This window comes from Ceratotherium simum, chromosome 11 (genome assembly GCF_057802395.1).
Source record: "Ceratotherium simum simum isolate JZ-2026a chromosome 11, ASM5780239v1, whole genome shotgun sequence".
NCBI lineage: Eukaryota > Metazoa > Chordata > Mammalia > Perissodactyla > Rhinocerotidae > Ceratotherium > Ceratotherium simum.
Genome location: NC_141910.1, coordinates 44,987,336 through 45,004,983, shown reverse-complemented (window position 1 = coordinate 45,004,983; position 17,648 = coordinate 44,987,336). Strand labels below are relative to the sequence as shown.

General features: G+C 36.0%; 1 protein-coding gene across 5 annotated transcripts in view; it reads right to left on the bottom strand.

The window, feature by feature from the left end:
• Positions 1-17,648, bottom strand: part of HEATR5B (HEAT repeat containing 5B) — a 102,177-nt gene that overhangs the window by 27,030 nt on the left and 57,499 nt on the right. For all 5 annotated transcript variants that reach the window (XM_004418142.3, XM_087436894.1, XM_087436895.1 and 2 more), the window contains exons 23-27: positions 15,385-15,624; positions 14,628-14,879; positions 9,767-9,948; positions 7,176-7,244; positions 2,254-2,433 (exon numbers count right to left, since the gene is read on the bottom strand). In XM_004418142.3, coding sequence (XP_004418199.1) covers positions 2,254-2,433; positions 7,176-7,244; positions 9,767-9,948; positions 14,628-14,879; positions 15,385-15,624 — 923 coding nt within the window. The remainder of the gene's footprint in view (positions 1-2,253; positions 2,434-7,175; positions 7,245-9,766; positions 9,949-14,627; positions 14,880-15,384; positions 15,625-17,648) is intronic.

Genomic DNA, 17,648 nt, shown 5'->3' with positions numbered 1-17,648 from the left:
TGAAATAATTATTACATTAATAACAGCAAGAACATTATTTTGCACATACGATGTGGTACATATTGTATAAGTCACTGATTACCTCATTTAATTCACATCATAATCCTGTGAAATGTGTATAATTATGATCCACACTTTCAGGTTGAGAAAACAGGCTTGGAAAACAAGCTGTTCAAGGACTCACCCTAGGTCACACGGGTAAAAGGGCAGTTATCAACTCACATAAATCTAAAGATCTGAAGGTAAGAACATGAGGAGCTGGAAAACTAACACCCTCCATTTTCTGAGGGAAAAAGAAGCAGCAAAGATAAGTCTTGAGAAACCTAAAATATGGCGGGCATTTGAGGAGAAAGACAAAAAAGGAAGCTAAGCAGGGAAAAGAATTAGTAGACAATATTCAAGGCCAAGCCTTGAGATGCAAATCATTAAATTATACTACCAAGTTACCCCAAAATAAGAGTTTCAAATAAAAATGTGCATTATTAATTTAGTTATGTGAGGTTCTGATCTAATTTTTTAAAAGCAATAATTTATCTTTTACTCAGAGCCAGACAATATGCTTAGTCCTTTTATATACACTGTCAGGAGATATTACTTCCAAGTTGTAATGAAAAAAACTGAGGCTCTGAGAGATCAAATCACTTGACTAAAGTCACAAAGATGGTAAATTATAGAGACAGAACTTGTTCTAGGGCCTCTGATTCAACATTTAATGCTTTTTATGCTAAACTATGCCAGACTTCCTAGTGGGTGAATCAAGCACATTAATGTAAGTCAGCAGAGAACTACCTAACTGGCAAATGATCTTATGATCATCAAACTACATAATGGTTTCTCTGTTTGGGGAAATTAATGAATGGGGTTGGAGAATTAAGAACAATTCTGAAGGCTGTTTTTTTTTTTAAATAAAAATCACTAAATCAGCTACAATGTAATTTCTATAGACAAGAAAAGTAGTAGTAAGTTTTAGCTAAAAATTTAGATATGTGAAAATTAACAAAGAATTTTTATTAATTTCTAAGTGAGAAAACAATCATATTATAGTATCTTTTTCTTATACTACTTTCCATCTAAAATTAGAAATTCGCATTAATTTGAAAAAAACTAAAATTTTATCAATAAGAACAAATATTTTATCAATGTAAACAAAAAATATTATTTTACTTGTCTAAGGTAAACATGGCAGCAGAGTAAAACGAAGTAACACTCCAGGATACTCTATTTGAAAGACAGTTTGATCTATAGTCTAAAAATCAGAGAAAAAACTAATTTCCACAATATCTTATTGAGCTCTACATTTTTCCATTTTTTTTTCTGTGGAAACAAAAACAAAAACAAAAACCCAGAGGTCCTTTATCTCAACTGTATCATCTAGATGCTGCATGCTTTGAGCCAGCAATTGCCTATTGGGTGGTCACAGGCTGCTGCTAACCATGGAAACAGGGATGTGAGACACTGGATTGGCAAAGGAAGGAATAAAGAGTTACCTGAAATACCTGAGGTCAGACGATAAGAATTTAAAGCAAGTGGCAGATAGAATCTAGAAACGTGAATTTAAAGCAATATCATTATTTTTAAAGTGGCTGTGGGAATGAAAGAGGTAAAACTAGCTATTAAAAATCAAAACAGGGCCGGCCCCGTGGCTTAGCAGTTAAGTGCTCGCACTCTGCTGCTGGCAGCCCGAGTTCAGATCCCGGGCGCGCACCGACGCACCGCTTCTCTGGCCATGCTGAGGCCGCCTCCCACATACAGCAACTAGAAGGATGTGCAGCTATGACATACAACTATCCACTGGGGCTTTGGGGAAAAAATAAATAAATAAATAAAATTATTAATAAAAAAAATCAAAACAAACAAACCCCTGCAGCCTTGGTATCAACGAGCAGTGGCAAGTCTCCTGAATTTAATTAAATAAAAGATTCTTGGCATAAAATCTTTTCTATTACTTATATTTGTAGGTTTTCCTTGCCTAATTTCCCCATAACAAGTAAAGAGAGCCCTTCCTCAATATAGAAGTTTTAAAAAAACTGATTAAAAAGAATAATTTTCAAAGGTTCAATAAGAGTTCTTTTGAGACATAAATGTATATGTATTTCAGTGAGAAAGAGCAAATAACAGATTTTCAAGAAACCTTTCGTACCAAAGGTCAGTTTTAAAAAAACAAAAATCAAAGTAAGTTTTTTTAACCTACAGGAGTAGGGAACATTTTTTCATGGATGGAGAAATGGTTGAAAAACAACAGGCTGTGGTTACCTCTGCCCAGGCTTTGAGGACAGCCAGCTTTTCCATGGTTGTGGCGCTCTCGCGGTACAGTTGGCTGGAGGATCCTTTTCCCGCCTGGACTTTGTCCAAAGAGGAAACAAGCAGATGGTGTACTCGACGGAGATCACTGAGATCACTGACAACTCCACTTCCAATCCATGTACTACATACCTAGACAAAGGAAATTTTTAAAAATTTTGTATAAAAAAATTAACATTTAACATATAAGAGAATGGACTAAATATGATTTTTTTCCTTGAGGGAAGAAACACAAAACAAAACCAATGAACAAAATAGAACCAAAAAAACCCCAATGCTATGCTTTAATATTATTTTTTTCTAACAAATCAATAGCAAGTATGGAATTTATTGTACTCCTATGTGGAAAACAAAACAGTGTTTACTAATCATGTTTCCACTGTCTAATTTGATAAAAATTTTAACAGAAAAAAATTTCCACCCAAATCAGTTCAGTGATGAATAGTTTTTCAATTCAACAACATTTCTGCTTACTACAGGCAAAAGATTATTGAGGGTCCTATGGAACAGATTTAAAAAAAAAAAAGGGAAAGGGAAAAAAAATCTAGTTCCTGCCCTCAAGAAAACACAGATTGAACGAACACCTGAGAACCTTTTATGACTGCAACACAACACTTAACAAGAGAGAAAGGAGAGATTAATTCTAGCAGGAGAAATGGGAATGTTTAGATATCAGGGAGGTTTGTGTGTATAGATATAGGGGAGTTACACGTGAGAAGAGGTGGGATTAGGAAAGTTAATTGGGATCAGATCATGGTACAATTTAAATTCCATACGGGGCCGGCCCCGTGGCTTAGTGGTTAAGTGTGTGCACTCCACACTGGCAGCCCGGGTTCGGATCCTGGGCGCACACCAACGCACCGCTTCTCCGGCCATGCTGAGGCCGCGTCCCACATACAGCAACTAGAAGGATGTGCAACTATGACATACAACTACCTACCGGGGCTTTGGGGGAAAAAAAGGAGGAGGATTGGCAATAGATGTTAGCTCAGAGCCAGTCTTCCTCAGCAAAAAGAGGAGGATTAGCATGGATGTTAGCTCAGGGCTGATCTTCCTCACACGAAAAAAATAAAAAAAAAATAAATAAATTCCATACGAACTAAATTCAGACTTTATTTGGTAGTCAATCACGAGTTTCCAAGGCTTCTGAACAAGGAGATTAGAATTAGAATTGTGCTTTAGGAAAACTGCTCAAGTACTTATATATAGGAAAGAATATGTTTAGACAGTAAGCAATGTCTTAAGTGACTATTATAATATCATGGAAAAGAGATGATATAGAGAAACTGGGAATGGAATGAAAAGGGAGTATCACCTGAGAGAGACTTAGAGGTAGAAATCACAGGATTTGGAAACCAATTAAATATTTTTAGGGGGTGGGGGCAGAGACATGCAAAAGTGTGAGGAATCAAAGATTGCCAAATTTTGATTGCTAAAGCTCCTAACTTGGGTGAACGGATGGAAGGTGATGCCACTGCTTAAGAGAGATAACATAATAGAAAAGTTTGGTGGAGATGAGAAGTTAGCATGATTTTGATTATGAACATTTTAACACGCTGAGTTCAAAGAACCAGTAACAGACTCATGGAAAAATATTCAGCAGGCAGTTGGAAACTTGGGTCTGGTTTTCAGGAGCAAAGTCAAGGGTAACTATGTAGACCTGGGAATCCTCCACTGAAAGGTAATAACTAAAGCAATGTTACTAGGTAAATTTGTTCAAGAACTGAGGTATTAAAAAAAAAAGCCTTAAGGACAGAACACAGGGAAAATAGTTAAGGGGCAAATGGAATAACAATAAACAAAGAAAGAAAGTGAAAATAAAATGTCAGAAAAGCAAAAGGAAAACCAGGCAAGTGTGGTGACACCGGAGCCAGGAGAAGAATGTCAAGAAGGAAAGGGGGGTCTGACAGTGCCAACGTTACTCCACAATTACAAGCCCTCACTTCCTTATCTTTGGGTCAAGGCATGTTTCACAATTCACAATCTTTTGGTGAAACATAATAAAGTACATGAACCTCATTAAGGAATACACCATGCCAGATGTGTGGCAGCGCCCTACAACGAACACATGGATATTTCTAAAATGAAATGTAGTATGAATCACACTAAGAGAGATTAATCAACACTATAGTCTCACTCAGCTTCACTCACGTCAGGGCCAAATGAGTATGGTCGGCTCAGGTTTTACTGGCAAGTAAATTATGAAAAAGCTTTTGGTTTTCAGAGCATTTGGATATTGAATCATGATTACTGCACTGTGTTCCTATATCTAAAACTTTTTAAAAGTTGAGAATAAATATTTACGTAAACTATTTTATTCTCTTATAACCTTATCCTTGAAGCATTCAAAATTGAATTAACAAAAATTAACAAGAACATTTAAAAACTGATTGTTATTGGGGCCGGTCCAGTGGCATAGCGGCTACGTTCGTGCCTTCCGCTCTGGCGGCCTGGGGTTCGCTGGTTTGGAGACCTACTCACTGCTCATCAAGCCATGCTGAGGCAGCATCCCATATAGAAGAGCTACAACTCTACAACTATGATACACAACTATGTACTGGGGCTTTGGGGAGAAAAAAGAAAAAAGAGGAAGATTGGCAACATCTTATGATGTTAGCACAAGGCCAGTCTTCCTCAAAAAAAAAAAAAAGATAAAAATTTGTTTTATTGTTATCAATTATGGACACGAAGCAAAATAAAATGCCAGTAAAAATAATGTTGAAAATATAATGAAATTTAAAGTGAAAAGAGATTAAATATGGATGTGAAAATAAAGAGTTGTTATTCCTAAGGAAACTAAACTTCACATATTGAAAAGATTTGATAAATATTTCTGTGAAATTTGGTAGAAATATAACTAAAACCTGGGAAAAATTATAAAGATTGAGGATTTGGCACTAAGTTTGCTTTGCAAAAACCTAAGTACTTTCTCTACTTTAAAGAACATGAAACTAGAAATTGCAGATACTGCTTTATACGTTTGGTTTGAAGCAGCACTGAGTCAGCAAAATCATATCCAGAGAAAAGACCTTGACCTTACATCAAAAGAGTGGTGAATAAATATACATTTATAAATTTTAAGCTGAAATAATATATTTATAGAGTATGTATTATTTTTATGATTCCAACCTTGCTTTAAATGATTTTTGATTAACCTCACTGATTACTGTCCCCAATTGCGTTACATTTGAGAGTCTTCCCATAATACCTAAGACTTACCCTGATTTTCAGATTTAACATGATATTTATTCTAGTAAATAAGCTGGGATGCCATGTTTCATGATCTGCCCAAAGCCAACTCCTTACTTTCCCTTAAGGAAAGGAACTTGCAACCTGCTGCTCCACTTGTTTCAAAACCAGGTTTCCTTCCAGAAACAGAAGGATAGGGGGTCAAAAATTTAAGCCTGCCACTAGAAAAGAAGAAATTTCTTACAGGAACAGCAGCAAGGGCTACAGAATAAGTAAGTTTAAGGCAAATTCAGTAATAGGAAATTTTCATACTAGACGAAATTCTAATAGTCTTTACTTTTCTAACCATCAGGAGCTTGGAAGGAAGTTTTGTCTGCTTAAATACCATGCTTTGAAACATCATCATAATACATTTACTTATACATGACTGTGATTTCTGATGTTTGTGTGTCAGTATCCCAAACTGAATGACCTACTCTAACTCCAAGGTTTGTACCACGATCCACGACCCCTCTCATTTTTTTTTTTATTTATTTTTTGTGTGTATGTGAGGAGATCAGCCCTGTGCTAACATCTGCCAATCCTCCTCTTTTTTGCTGAAGAAGACGGGCCCTGGGCTAACATCTGTGCCACCTTCCTTATATGGGACGCCGCCACATCATGGCTTGCCAGGTGGTGCATCAGTGCACACCCAGGATCCAAACCGGCGAACCCCGGGCCCCCGCAGCAGAGCTCGAGCACTTAACCGCTTGCACCACCGGGCCGGCCCTCCCATGACCCCTCTCTTAACCCAGGCTCCCTCGTCTCTCGCTGGTCTGCTGTTTGTGTGAGGAGTTCATTTCTCCCAAGGTCACCATTAAGACAGCAGGCTTCAGAGAAATAAATCTTAACAATGGGAGGAAAAGGTAAGCCCATTCAGCCACAGAGAGAACAAAGTCAGAATTTCAAGACTATCATTGCAAACAGCAGAACATTCTCTGCATAGAGGCCACATATAGCTTGATTATGGATTCTAAGCAATAATGATGGACCACGGCCCTATACCCAGGAAACTGGGAAGGAGAGAGTTGCCTCTCTTCTATCCTTAGGAAAGCAGATAAAGAATCTGATTTTCTGAAAGATTAGACCTTAATGAATGGATCCTTTTTCAGAACGAGGCATGAAAAAGAGGAACTTACTAAAGGTGTAAGAACATATGTGCTTTTGTGACTCTCTTCAGATATAATAATGTGAAAATAATCCCCTGGGATTAATTTTGCAATGAAATTTCCATATTGTGAAATTTTCTTTAGGATAATTTAATACCCAGAAACGTAGAATTTTCATAACCTGTGGTCAAAAATCTTTTATTATCTAGTTATCATTACTATACATTCTTTAATGATTATACATTTTGTGACCTTACTTTTATTGTAGTCTCTCTATCACTTTCATATCGCTATTCCCTTCTGGATAATATAAGAACTATGTACTCCAGTCATCTCCTCAGCTATGACAAAAAAGGGATGTGATTAATAGGTACGACTTCATCATTTGATATAGAATAAAAAAGGAAACTTTCACTGTTGTATTTCCAAGATAAAAATTAGTATTATTTGATTTTTCGCTCTTCTTTCTTGGAAGTGAAATTCTAAGGTATCTATGAATTTATAGAAGATAACTATATAAAACCCTATTTTTCTCACCTGGCAAGCTTTTGCTATTATGTCTGATGGGGTATCTTGTGAAAACGCGGGTCTTAAAGCAGCTCCCACCTAGAAAAATAAATACAAGCATTTTATTTTTAAAGATAAGTAGTGAACATAAAGCTTCTTGTGTCTTTGGAGATGAAAACACAAAACACATATTTGTTCCCTTCCTTTTTATCACATCTCCCTTAGCTCTCTTTTCTGTTACAGTGAACTCAACCAAACCATTTTTCTTTCCCCTTCCAGGAGGTTATCATTATTAAATCTGTATGAATGCTATACCAAATAGGCAATTCATCTTGCTTCTTTTTTCCTTTGTTTTTGTTAATAGTAAACAAGATTTTCTGAAAAAGTCACATGTTCCGAGATAACAGAAAACTGTTATTCTTTTTTTTTTTTCTGTCTGTATTCACATATTTCTAACAGTATTTACTTCATGGGTTGAAATCTCATTTAATTCAATCAATTCCTTTAAATAATTGAGTAGTACTAAAAATTCTCACAGTCACTAAAAGACCTGAGAGATCATTTCACCTCAAAAGGAGATGCTTTAAAAGAACGTTGCTCAAGAAATATTAATTCGTGTACTGTTGTTATAGTAATAAGTTACTGTAATAGTTAAAGTAGTACGTGAAGGCGTATGAGCTGTAGTTTTAACAAGCCAACATCAGTCATAAATTCTTAGATAGATTTAATATGTACGAGCTAAATAAGGCATTATTTATGTAGTCAATTCCTAACTTGAGACTTCTTCCTTTACAGTGGAGACTCAGTCACTAAGGCTGATACATCAACGGCATTTGGAAATGGATCAAGAGTCCCTCTCTGTGACTCACGGCAACTAATTACAGTACTGGTATTGCAATAATCAGCTAATCGCTGGTACTGGATCCTGTACTGAAGACGAAAGAGAATCTACTACAAAAAGATTATTGGGTTGACTGATAAAAGTAGAATATGACAGATTATATGAAAATAGTAAATCAATTTCTGGAAGTTGATAACTTTTCTGTGTTTACGTAAGACAATGTTCTTGTCCTTTGGAAATACAGACTAAAGTGTTCAAGGGTAAAGGTATATGATATAAATAATTTACTTTAAGTGGTTTAGGAAAAAATTTGTGTATGTGTGTAGAAAGAGAAAATCAATGTTAAAGCAAATGAGGCAAAATTGACAAATGGCAAATATGGATAAAGGGCATAAGACAGTTTTTGTACTATTCCTCCAACGTTTCTGTAAGTTTGAAATTATTACTAAATAAAAAGTAAAAAATAGACCTTCATTCTGATAGGTTGGGTATTTGGGAGTAAATAATTGTACACAGGTTTTCTATAGCTAGCTGGGCTAGAAAGTATAACTCCTTCACCTGTACTTATGATGTAAAAAAATGGATTATAGGGGCTGGCCCAGCAGTGCAGCAGTTAAGTGTGCGCGCTCTGCTTTGGCAGCCTGGGGTTCGCGGGTTCGGATCCTGGGCACGAACTGATACACCACTTGGCAAGCCATGCTGTGGCGGCGTCCCATATAAAGCAGAGGAAGATGGGCACCGATGTTAGCCTAGGGCCAATCTTCCTCAACAAAAAAAAAAAAATGAAGAGGAATGGCATCAGATGTTAGCTCAGGGCTGATCTTCCTCACACACACACACACACACACACAATGGATTATACATTATTCACACTTTTATTTTGTGTATATTTGAGCATAGCTTTTAGATGAGGTGTGGCGTGTCTGGAGCCAAGATTTTGGCATAACCACAACAAAAAAATGTTTATTCTTTCCTTCTTAACATAAGTTTTTTTGCCTTCACATAACCCACCATTACCAGGATTACATCTACTGTGTCTCATTTGAAGAACATAAATAAAGGTATAAATTTCAGGAGAAAAGTATATCTCTGTTTAGAATGAAATAAAAAAATATTTTGAAAGTATCTAATTCTTTCAGTGATATTTTTAACTGCTGTTATTAAAAGTTCACTTATCCTTCAGCATACAGGGGCAATTGCTTTTTATTTTTAAAAATGTTTTATCAAGTACTGACACATAAAAATAATGGTAGCCAGTCCACATTTGAATGTTCCTTTATCTTTTAAATAGCATGGCTAAATATCTAAACACAAGACTGGAACCCTAGGCTGGAGTTTCTATTCTAGTTTAATCACTAATATGCTATCACAACTTAAAAATAGTGACAAGTTTTTTATACCACGGTCACGCATCGCTTAATGACAGGGATACATTCTGAGAAATGTGTTGTTAGGTGATTTCATAGTTACGCGAATATCACAGAGTGCTCTCATACAAACCTAGATGGTATAGCCTACCACATACCTAGGATACATGGTACTAATCTTATGGGACCACTGTTGTATATGTAACCTGTTGTTGACAGAAACGTCGTTATGCAGCGCATGACTGCATTTTTTCCAACTGTGGGTTGACTGAGGCTATGTAACAATGGGAGTAAAGATATGCAATCTACATGAATAAATAGGCTGCAGTTCCAAATACATTTCTCCAGAGCCTTCACTCCTTTAATGATCACTCAGATAAGTTTTAAATTTCTAAATAAACAGAATATCTCACATTAGCTTGATACTGCTCCAGAATCACATGACCTGGAAATTCTGGCTCAGGCACAGACGCAAACTTCTTGATAATGTCTTCAAGCGCTTGAAGCCCAGCCATCCGCAGCTGGTTACTATGATCAGTTGCAGCCATGAAAGCCATGCGAATCAGGTCAGAGAGATGAAGTACCAAGAGGTCATCTAAAAACAAAAATAGAAGGCAAAAAGGAAAACTTTTCCAAAAATAAGTGTAATAACATGAAAATATGGAATGAAATAAATTGCTTGTAAAGAGCACTTATGATCCACATAGTTCATTATGTTTAAAAACAACACAGATATATTTTCATGAAGCTTCCAATACCTGAAACTAATACAATATTGTATGTCAACTATACTTTAATAAAAAAATTATATAAAAATAAAATACAAAACTATTAAAAAGAAAGAAAGAAAGAAAGGAAGATTCCATATCATAGTCTCTCAAGAACATTGGCAAACCTTTACACAATACGAACATAGATGACATTATAGGATGTAAAATGACATTTTAAGCAAAATAACTGATTACCATAACTTTCCCAAAGGAGTTTGTAATTCTTTTAGAACAGGGATTGGTGAGCTTTTTCTGTAAAGAACCAGATAGTAAATATTTTTGGCTTTGCTGGCCATATAATTTCTATCGCAACTACTCAACTCTGCTGTTGTAGAATGAAAGTAATCATAGACCACGTGTATACAAATGCGTATGCTGTGCTACAATAAAACTTTTATTTACAAAAACAGGCTGTGGACTGAATTTGGACTATAGGCTGTAGTTTTCAACCCCTACTCTGGAAAAAACTTTTATAAGGACAATATGTAGAAAAGGGAAATCTTTTTCCTTTTAGACTCAGAGTAAAGGCTGCCCTGGACCTGGCCTATCAAGACTTAAAAGCAAGTCTTGAAAGAATTCAAATGATACCAAGTAATTTAACTACATCCCAGAATGAAGTTGAACACTATTTCAAGGAATACAACAAAATCCAGCACTAATATCAAAAAGTTGCAATGCCTAGCATCTAATAAAAATTTACCAGAGATGTAAAGAAGCAGGAAAACATATCTCATAACAAGAAAAGAAAAAAAAATATCAGCGAATAAAAACAGGTCCAAAAATGAAAGAGATGATAGAATTAGCAGACAGGAACCTTAAAATAGCTATTATAAATATGTTGCCTATATTCAAGAAGGAAAAGGAAGGCATGAACATGATGAAGAGAGAAATAAAAGACAGAAAACCACAAATGAGACTTCTAGAGATAAAAAATAAAATAATCTGTAATGAAAAATACACTTGATAAGATTAATAGCAATTAGATACCAAAGAAGAAAAGATCAGTGAACTTAAAGTCATAGCAACAGAAATTATCTAAAGAATTTATCATGTTCAAGGATTCTGAAGTTCTTCAGGAGGCTTCAAGTCTCTCAAAGTCCTTTTGAAGCAGTAGCAATTCTGTGGCTCAGCCTGATCCCCAAACAACTTCTATTTGAACAGGTTTTTGTTATTATTGCTATTGTGAAGGTTGCAAGACAAGTGTCTTCCAACTTTTTCATGTGCTTACCTAAAATACCAATTTTAGAATCTTAAGTTTAAAAAATGACATCTATTGGTTTGGGAGAAGGGAGCAAAGGAGACAGAAAAAACTTTTGGCTATGAGCCCCCAACCCTCACCTAAGAGAAGGCAAAAACACATCATCAATAAAAACTAGGTATAATAAACTATTGCCAGAATTTGGAAGGAAATTTCCAAGGCATGAGGAAGTGGATTAAAATGGGCCTATTCATATTATGCCAACCCAAAACCAAATAAAAACACCCATTATTCTTCCTGTACTCTCTGTCACCTCATTTACAATTTATATCAATCTACCAACCCAAAACTAGGCAATTGTTCCTGGTATAAAAGTGCTGTCGCTTTTCTTTTTTTTTTTTAAAGATTTTATTTATTTATTTTTTCCCCCCAAATCCCCAGTAGATAGTTGTATGTCATAGCTGTACATTCTTCTAGTTGCTGTATGTGGGACACGGCCTCAGCGTGGCCGGAGAAGCGGTGTGTCAGTGCGCGCCCGGGATCCGAACCCGGGCCGCCAGCAGCAGAGCGCACGCACTTAACCACTAAGCCACGGGGCCGGTCCTGCTGTCGCTTTTCTACACAGTTTCTACCTCCAACTTTTCTCAAATCAACACCTCTATCTTTTTTCCAAATCCAAGGAGATAAACTTGGAGTGGGAAGGGGCACTGGGTAGAAACTCCAAAATGGGGAGAGAATTAGGGGGCTGTTAGAGGTTTAATACATTCTGGGAGGAGCAGTTCCCAACAACTAAAGCAGAGTAGATAGAAAGGGAGATGAGGACAATACAGGAAGAGCCTGGATAGCATATTCATTGGGTCTATAATTTTTCATACACCCTGCCATGACCGTTCAGAATAGCAGGCAGTGGGTGCTGGAAAGGATCCTGTTTCAATCCAGCAGAATAAAGCACATCAGATACTGGAATCTAGGTTGGGGAACTGTTATATCAGCTTACCAATCAGCTACCAGTGTGAAGTACCCAGCAACCCACCCATACCCACTGGGAGAAAATTCCAAATATGGAGAGCACACTCCTCTTTCAAGGATATAAAAACAAATAAGCGTATGAAAAAAATACACGCAGGGAAAGGAAAGATTCTGAAGATTCAGAGAAAGAGCTAACCTCTGAAAACAATTTTCTATAAAAACCATAATAAAATTTAGAATATCATTTGTCATCTCAACAGGATGCAAAAAAAATTAAAAACAGCTGCTATTGAATAAGAACAAAAAACCATAAAGAGCGAAAAGGATATGATATAATCGAGGTGGAAGAAATACAGAAAAATTAAAGGAAAACTAAAAACAGACTGAAGATCCACTATGGAAGCAGAAAACAGGAAAACATTATCAATGATATAAAGGAAAAACTTGTGAGGATCTCTGAGAATGCAGGCAAAAGGACAGGACACAAATAATGAGAGAAAAAACGTTAAGAAATAGAAAGAAAGGAAAGCCAACCTAAGGCTCTTGACTACTCCTTAAATGTAATATGCACTTATACTTCCATGCCTTTACAAATTCTCTTATTGTCTCTGTTTATAATAAACCAGTGGGATAGGCAGAATAACGGTGCCCAAATACATCATCCCTAGAACCCATGAATACGTTACCTTATATGGCAAGAGGGACTTTGCAGAAGTGATTAAGGTGACGGACCCTGAAACGGGGAGATGATCCTAAATTTTCTATGTGGGCCCAATCTAATCACGTGAGTTCTTAAAAGCAGAGAACCTTTCCTGGCTGTAGTCAGAGAGAGATGTGATGACTGAATAAGGATCACAGAGAGATTCAACTCTGTTGGCTTTGAAGATAGACAGAGGGGGTCATGAGCCAAGCAATGTAGGTGGTATACAGAAGCTGGGAAAGAAAAGAAAATAGATTCCCCCCTAGAGCCTCCAGGAAGGAACACTGCCCTGCCAACACCTTGATTTTAGCCCACTGAGACTCATGTTGGACTTTCTGACCTATAGAACTAAAAGGTAATAAATTTGTGTTTTTTTAAGCCACTAAAGTTGTGGTCATTTGTTATGCAGCAATAGGAAACTAACACAACCACCCTCTTCCACCTGAAAAAGTCTTTTTCTGCCTTTAAAACCCAGGTTCAAAATCATCTCTTCTGTAAAGTCTTCGCTCTTCAGGAAATGGATACTACTTGTTTATGTTCCGCAAGTATTCTATCATACCAGCATCAGGACATATCATAATCATTTGAGTGATAAGTCTGTCTGTCTGTCTGTCTTCTAGACTAGAAGTTCTTCAAGGGTATGGACTATGTTTTTTTCTTCTTTGCACCTCCAATGTGCAGCAAAGAACAGGATGTGGTAAATATCTGACGAATAATGGCAGGAATAAAGACACTGTAGTCAGGACACATCGTGCTTCGCTAGTAACCCTATGTTCAGATTCACGTTTCATATATGATGTAACATTGCTCTGCTTTACTTTCTGTTTGTTTGTGTTTTACTCCGTTTGTGAGCTCTGCTGCTTCTTAGACACAATAAAGTAAACTGAAAGGCATTTTTCAAGTACAGACTTCAACACTTAATACGTACAACTTGTCTTTAGATATTTAAAAAACGACAGGGTGATGAAGAGACAACAAGGTGCGAGACAAAGAGTCTGATACTCTGCCACCTCTCTCAGCTTCTCTGGATCTCCTCATCTGTAAAATGAAGATATTGGACCCGATGCTCTCTTTGTAAATTTCCTGTAATATCTGACCCAGGGGCTATGTGGCATAAAAAGCTTACAAAGGATAAAAAACAGCGAGGGGTTGCAGCAATACACAGTTTTACCTTTTCAAAAATACTTAATAGCATTTCTGAAATCTGAGAGTTTGAAATCTGCCATAGCATTCATGAATTCTGACATTCTCCATGGCTGGGGACGGCAAAACTCGATTTATACACCTTAAGGTTTTGTCATCTCTTTTACACTGAAATGCTAAAACCAGGACAATGTACTAAGAAAACCTAAGTTACTGCCATCATTACCCTTAGGATAAATTATTAAGAAATATATATTATCTATCTATCTATCTATCTATCTATCCATCCATCCATCCACCTTTGGACCACCTTTTTCACCTTATCTTCAAAATACGGATCAGAAGATGGGTGGTATGTATAGGGGACAGAAAACAAAGATAAAAGGCAAGGGAACTTGCAGTAAATGAAGGCACAGTTTAAAGCATGTTTAGCAGTAAAATGTATCAAACATATAAAAATACTTTGGGGAAAGAAGTATTGACTTTAAATTTACTTGTAGGGTTTCGTAGTTTAGCAGAACGTGCCATGGCAAGATCAAAGTGAGCCTGGTCCGAATTCTCACACAAATGGATGATTCTACACAGGCAATCAGCAGCAAATACCCGAGTGGCCCAGCGAGGTGCCACAAAGGGCTTTGATTTATCTTCTTCGCCTAGTGTGGTAAACATGGTATCATCATCCATCTCATCCTTCTTTTCAGACTCTTCATCTTTTCCACTACTTAAAGGAGTTGCAGTACTCATATCTATAATAAAAATAAAAACATATTATAACCACCTCATATATAGCAAAATGATACTTTAGAAATAGCATTAATGTTAGAATATTTCTAATAAAAAAAAGAAAAAGACTAAATTCTCACTCCTTTGACAGTAGAATTGGCAAGCTTTTTAAAAAACATAATCAAAAACCAAGGAAAAGATAACAAAGTATTTTACATATTTCACTAGTTTTACATACTATATTGAACTACAGTGTAAACTGGGACTTGTATATATGAAAATTTAGTTTGAACTTAGTCATTTTCCAAAAACTAAAGAAAGATCACTAGTTTCTAATATAATTTAACCTGCAACATTTTTTATAGGAATTTATAGATTAAAAATTATTAGTATTCTTAAATATAATCTCAAATTTATACATATGTATCTATATATATATCCATATATGTGCATATATATGCATATATATATCAGAAGTAAAATAATTTTCATTATTTTAAGAACATATTTTTTATATTAAATACATACCACTAGAAGCTGCTAGGACATCTTTACAAAGCATAAGCCAATGGGAAAGTTTTTCTACAGCCAGCGATGAAAGCATATGTCCCAAAGTATCATGAATATCAGAACATAATTTTCTGTCTGTCTCCCGGTCTAGCATTCCAAAAAGAAGTCCCTCAAGACCAGTTTCTGTTATATTAACGCCTTGGTGTCGGCAATGGATATCACTTCGAGAACTAACTCCAGGTGCAAAAGGATTGATATCTGAAAAGCAATTTTTACAAATGAACTTGTATAAGATTTTATTGTACACTATAGGTAACAATTATGTGAAATACCAAGGCTTACATGTAAATTCACAATTGCAACAAAACAAGACTAGCTATATATACAATTTAACTATGGTTTCCAGTTTACATATCTTTAGGATTAGAATTTAACCTGACACAGGTAAAACTCTGATCTTTAAGATTGATTATTCTGAGGTATTTTAAACAAATCTCCAGGAAATATAAATATATATCTGATTCTAACAAAAAAAAAGTGTGAGAACAAGACATATTTCTAAATAGATCTAATTTAGTGGACTGAAAAAAAAATATTCCTATATTTGTTGGAAGAACAAATTGAAATTTATTCAGTCTTATAGTTCAGATTTTTAAAAATCTATAAAGCCAAAACATAAATTATAAATAGATTGTATCCTAAAAGCTCATTTAAAAATTGGGAAAATCCTTTCCAAGAAACATACAATATGATTTCACTTACACATGGAATCTGAAAAACAGAATGAACAAACATAACAAACCAGAAACAGATTCTCACACGCAGAGAACAAACTAGGTGTTGCCATGGGGTTGGGGGGGGGGGGGTGAGGGAATGGGTGAAACAGGTGAAGGGGATCAAGAGGTAAAAACTTCCAGTTATAAAATAAATAAGTCATGGGGATATAATGGACAGCATAGGGAACACAGTCAATAATATTGTAATAAGGTTGTATGGTGACAGACAGTAAGTAGACTTAGTGTGATGATCATTTTGTAGTGTATAAAAATATCAAATCACTATGTTGTACACCTGAAACTAATATGATATGGTATGTCAATTATACGTCAATAAAAAACTTTTTTAAATTAAAAAAACAATCAAAAAATTGTTAAAAAAGAGTAGTTAAATTTCTTGCTTGATCCAAAAATCTTTTTATTCTCATAAACAGCAGAAGTAGTACAATAGGCAGCCTTAAGGATGAATACTATCCAGCTCGCAGAATTCTAAAGCCGTCTGAACCTTGAAGGGAGTGAGACAGAGAGACGCAGGCTGAAAGTGGCTCTTTTTGACGACTCACTCCAAAGGCAGAATAAGGGTCGGTTGGCAGAAAATAGCCACAGTGAGGGGAATTCAAAGACAGTAGGAAAAGTCAAAAGAAAATGTTCCAAGGAAAGAGAACATTAGGGAGAGATGAGGCACAGAGGCCTATTTTTCACTTAGCAGTATGTAGTGAATATTTTCCCATATCAGGAATTATACTTCTACAACATGGATTTTCATGACTACATAGCACTCACTGAATTAAGAGAACATTAACTGGTAAACCATTGAGGATAAATTCCTAAAAAGGGAATTACTAGGTCCAAGGGTAAGCACATTTTGAAAACTTTGGGGATATACTGACAAAAAGTCCTCCAGAAAACCGGTATGACTTTACATTTCTACCAGCAGTATAAGAAATTTCTCTTCTATTCATACCTGTTTCAACAGTGGTTGTAATCATTATTTTTAATATTGCTCAGTTTTATAGAAGAAAAATGCTATCTTATGATTGTATTAACCTGCAATTATTTAATCACTGGAGGTTAAAAATATCTCATACACTGATATTTCTTTTATAAAACACCTGTTTCACATGCTCTCGTGATTTTTACAGATGCAGAAGAGAGTCAACACAGCAGCCTGAGACTACCCTAGGAAGGCCTGATATTAAGGTTAGCCCTTGTGTAGCCTCTGGGAAGTGGGTTTCAGGAGGGTTCCCACCATTTCCTGATAAAAGGGACTCACTGTGCCTAAAGCGTATCAACAATTTGGTTTATGCTGAACATCGGCTTCTCTTCTGAGCGTCTGAACTTTGGGTACACACCAGGCAGACCGTGCCTATTGACCAGCCCCCCATAAAAACCACGGGCACTGAGTCTTCAACAAGGTTCCCTGGTAGACTGCATTTCACGTGTTGTCACAACTCATTGCTGGGGAATCAAGCACATCTTGTGTGACTTCTTGGGGTGTGAACTCTT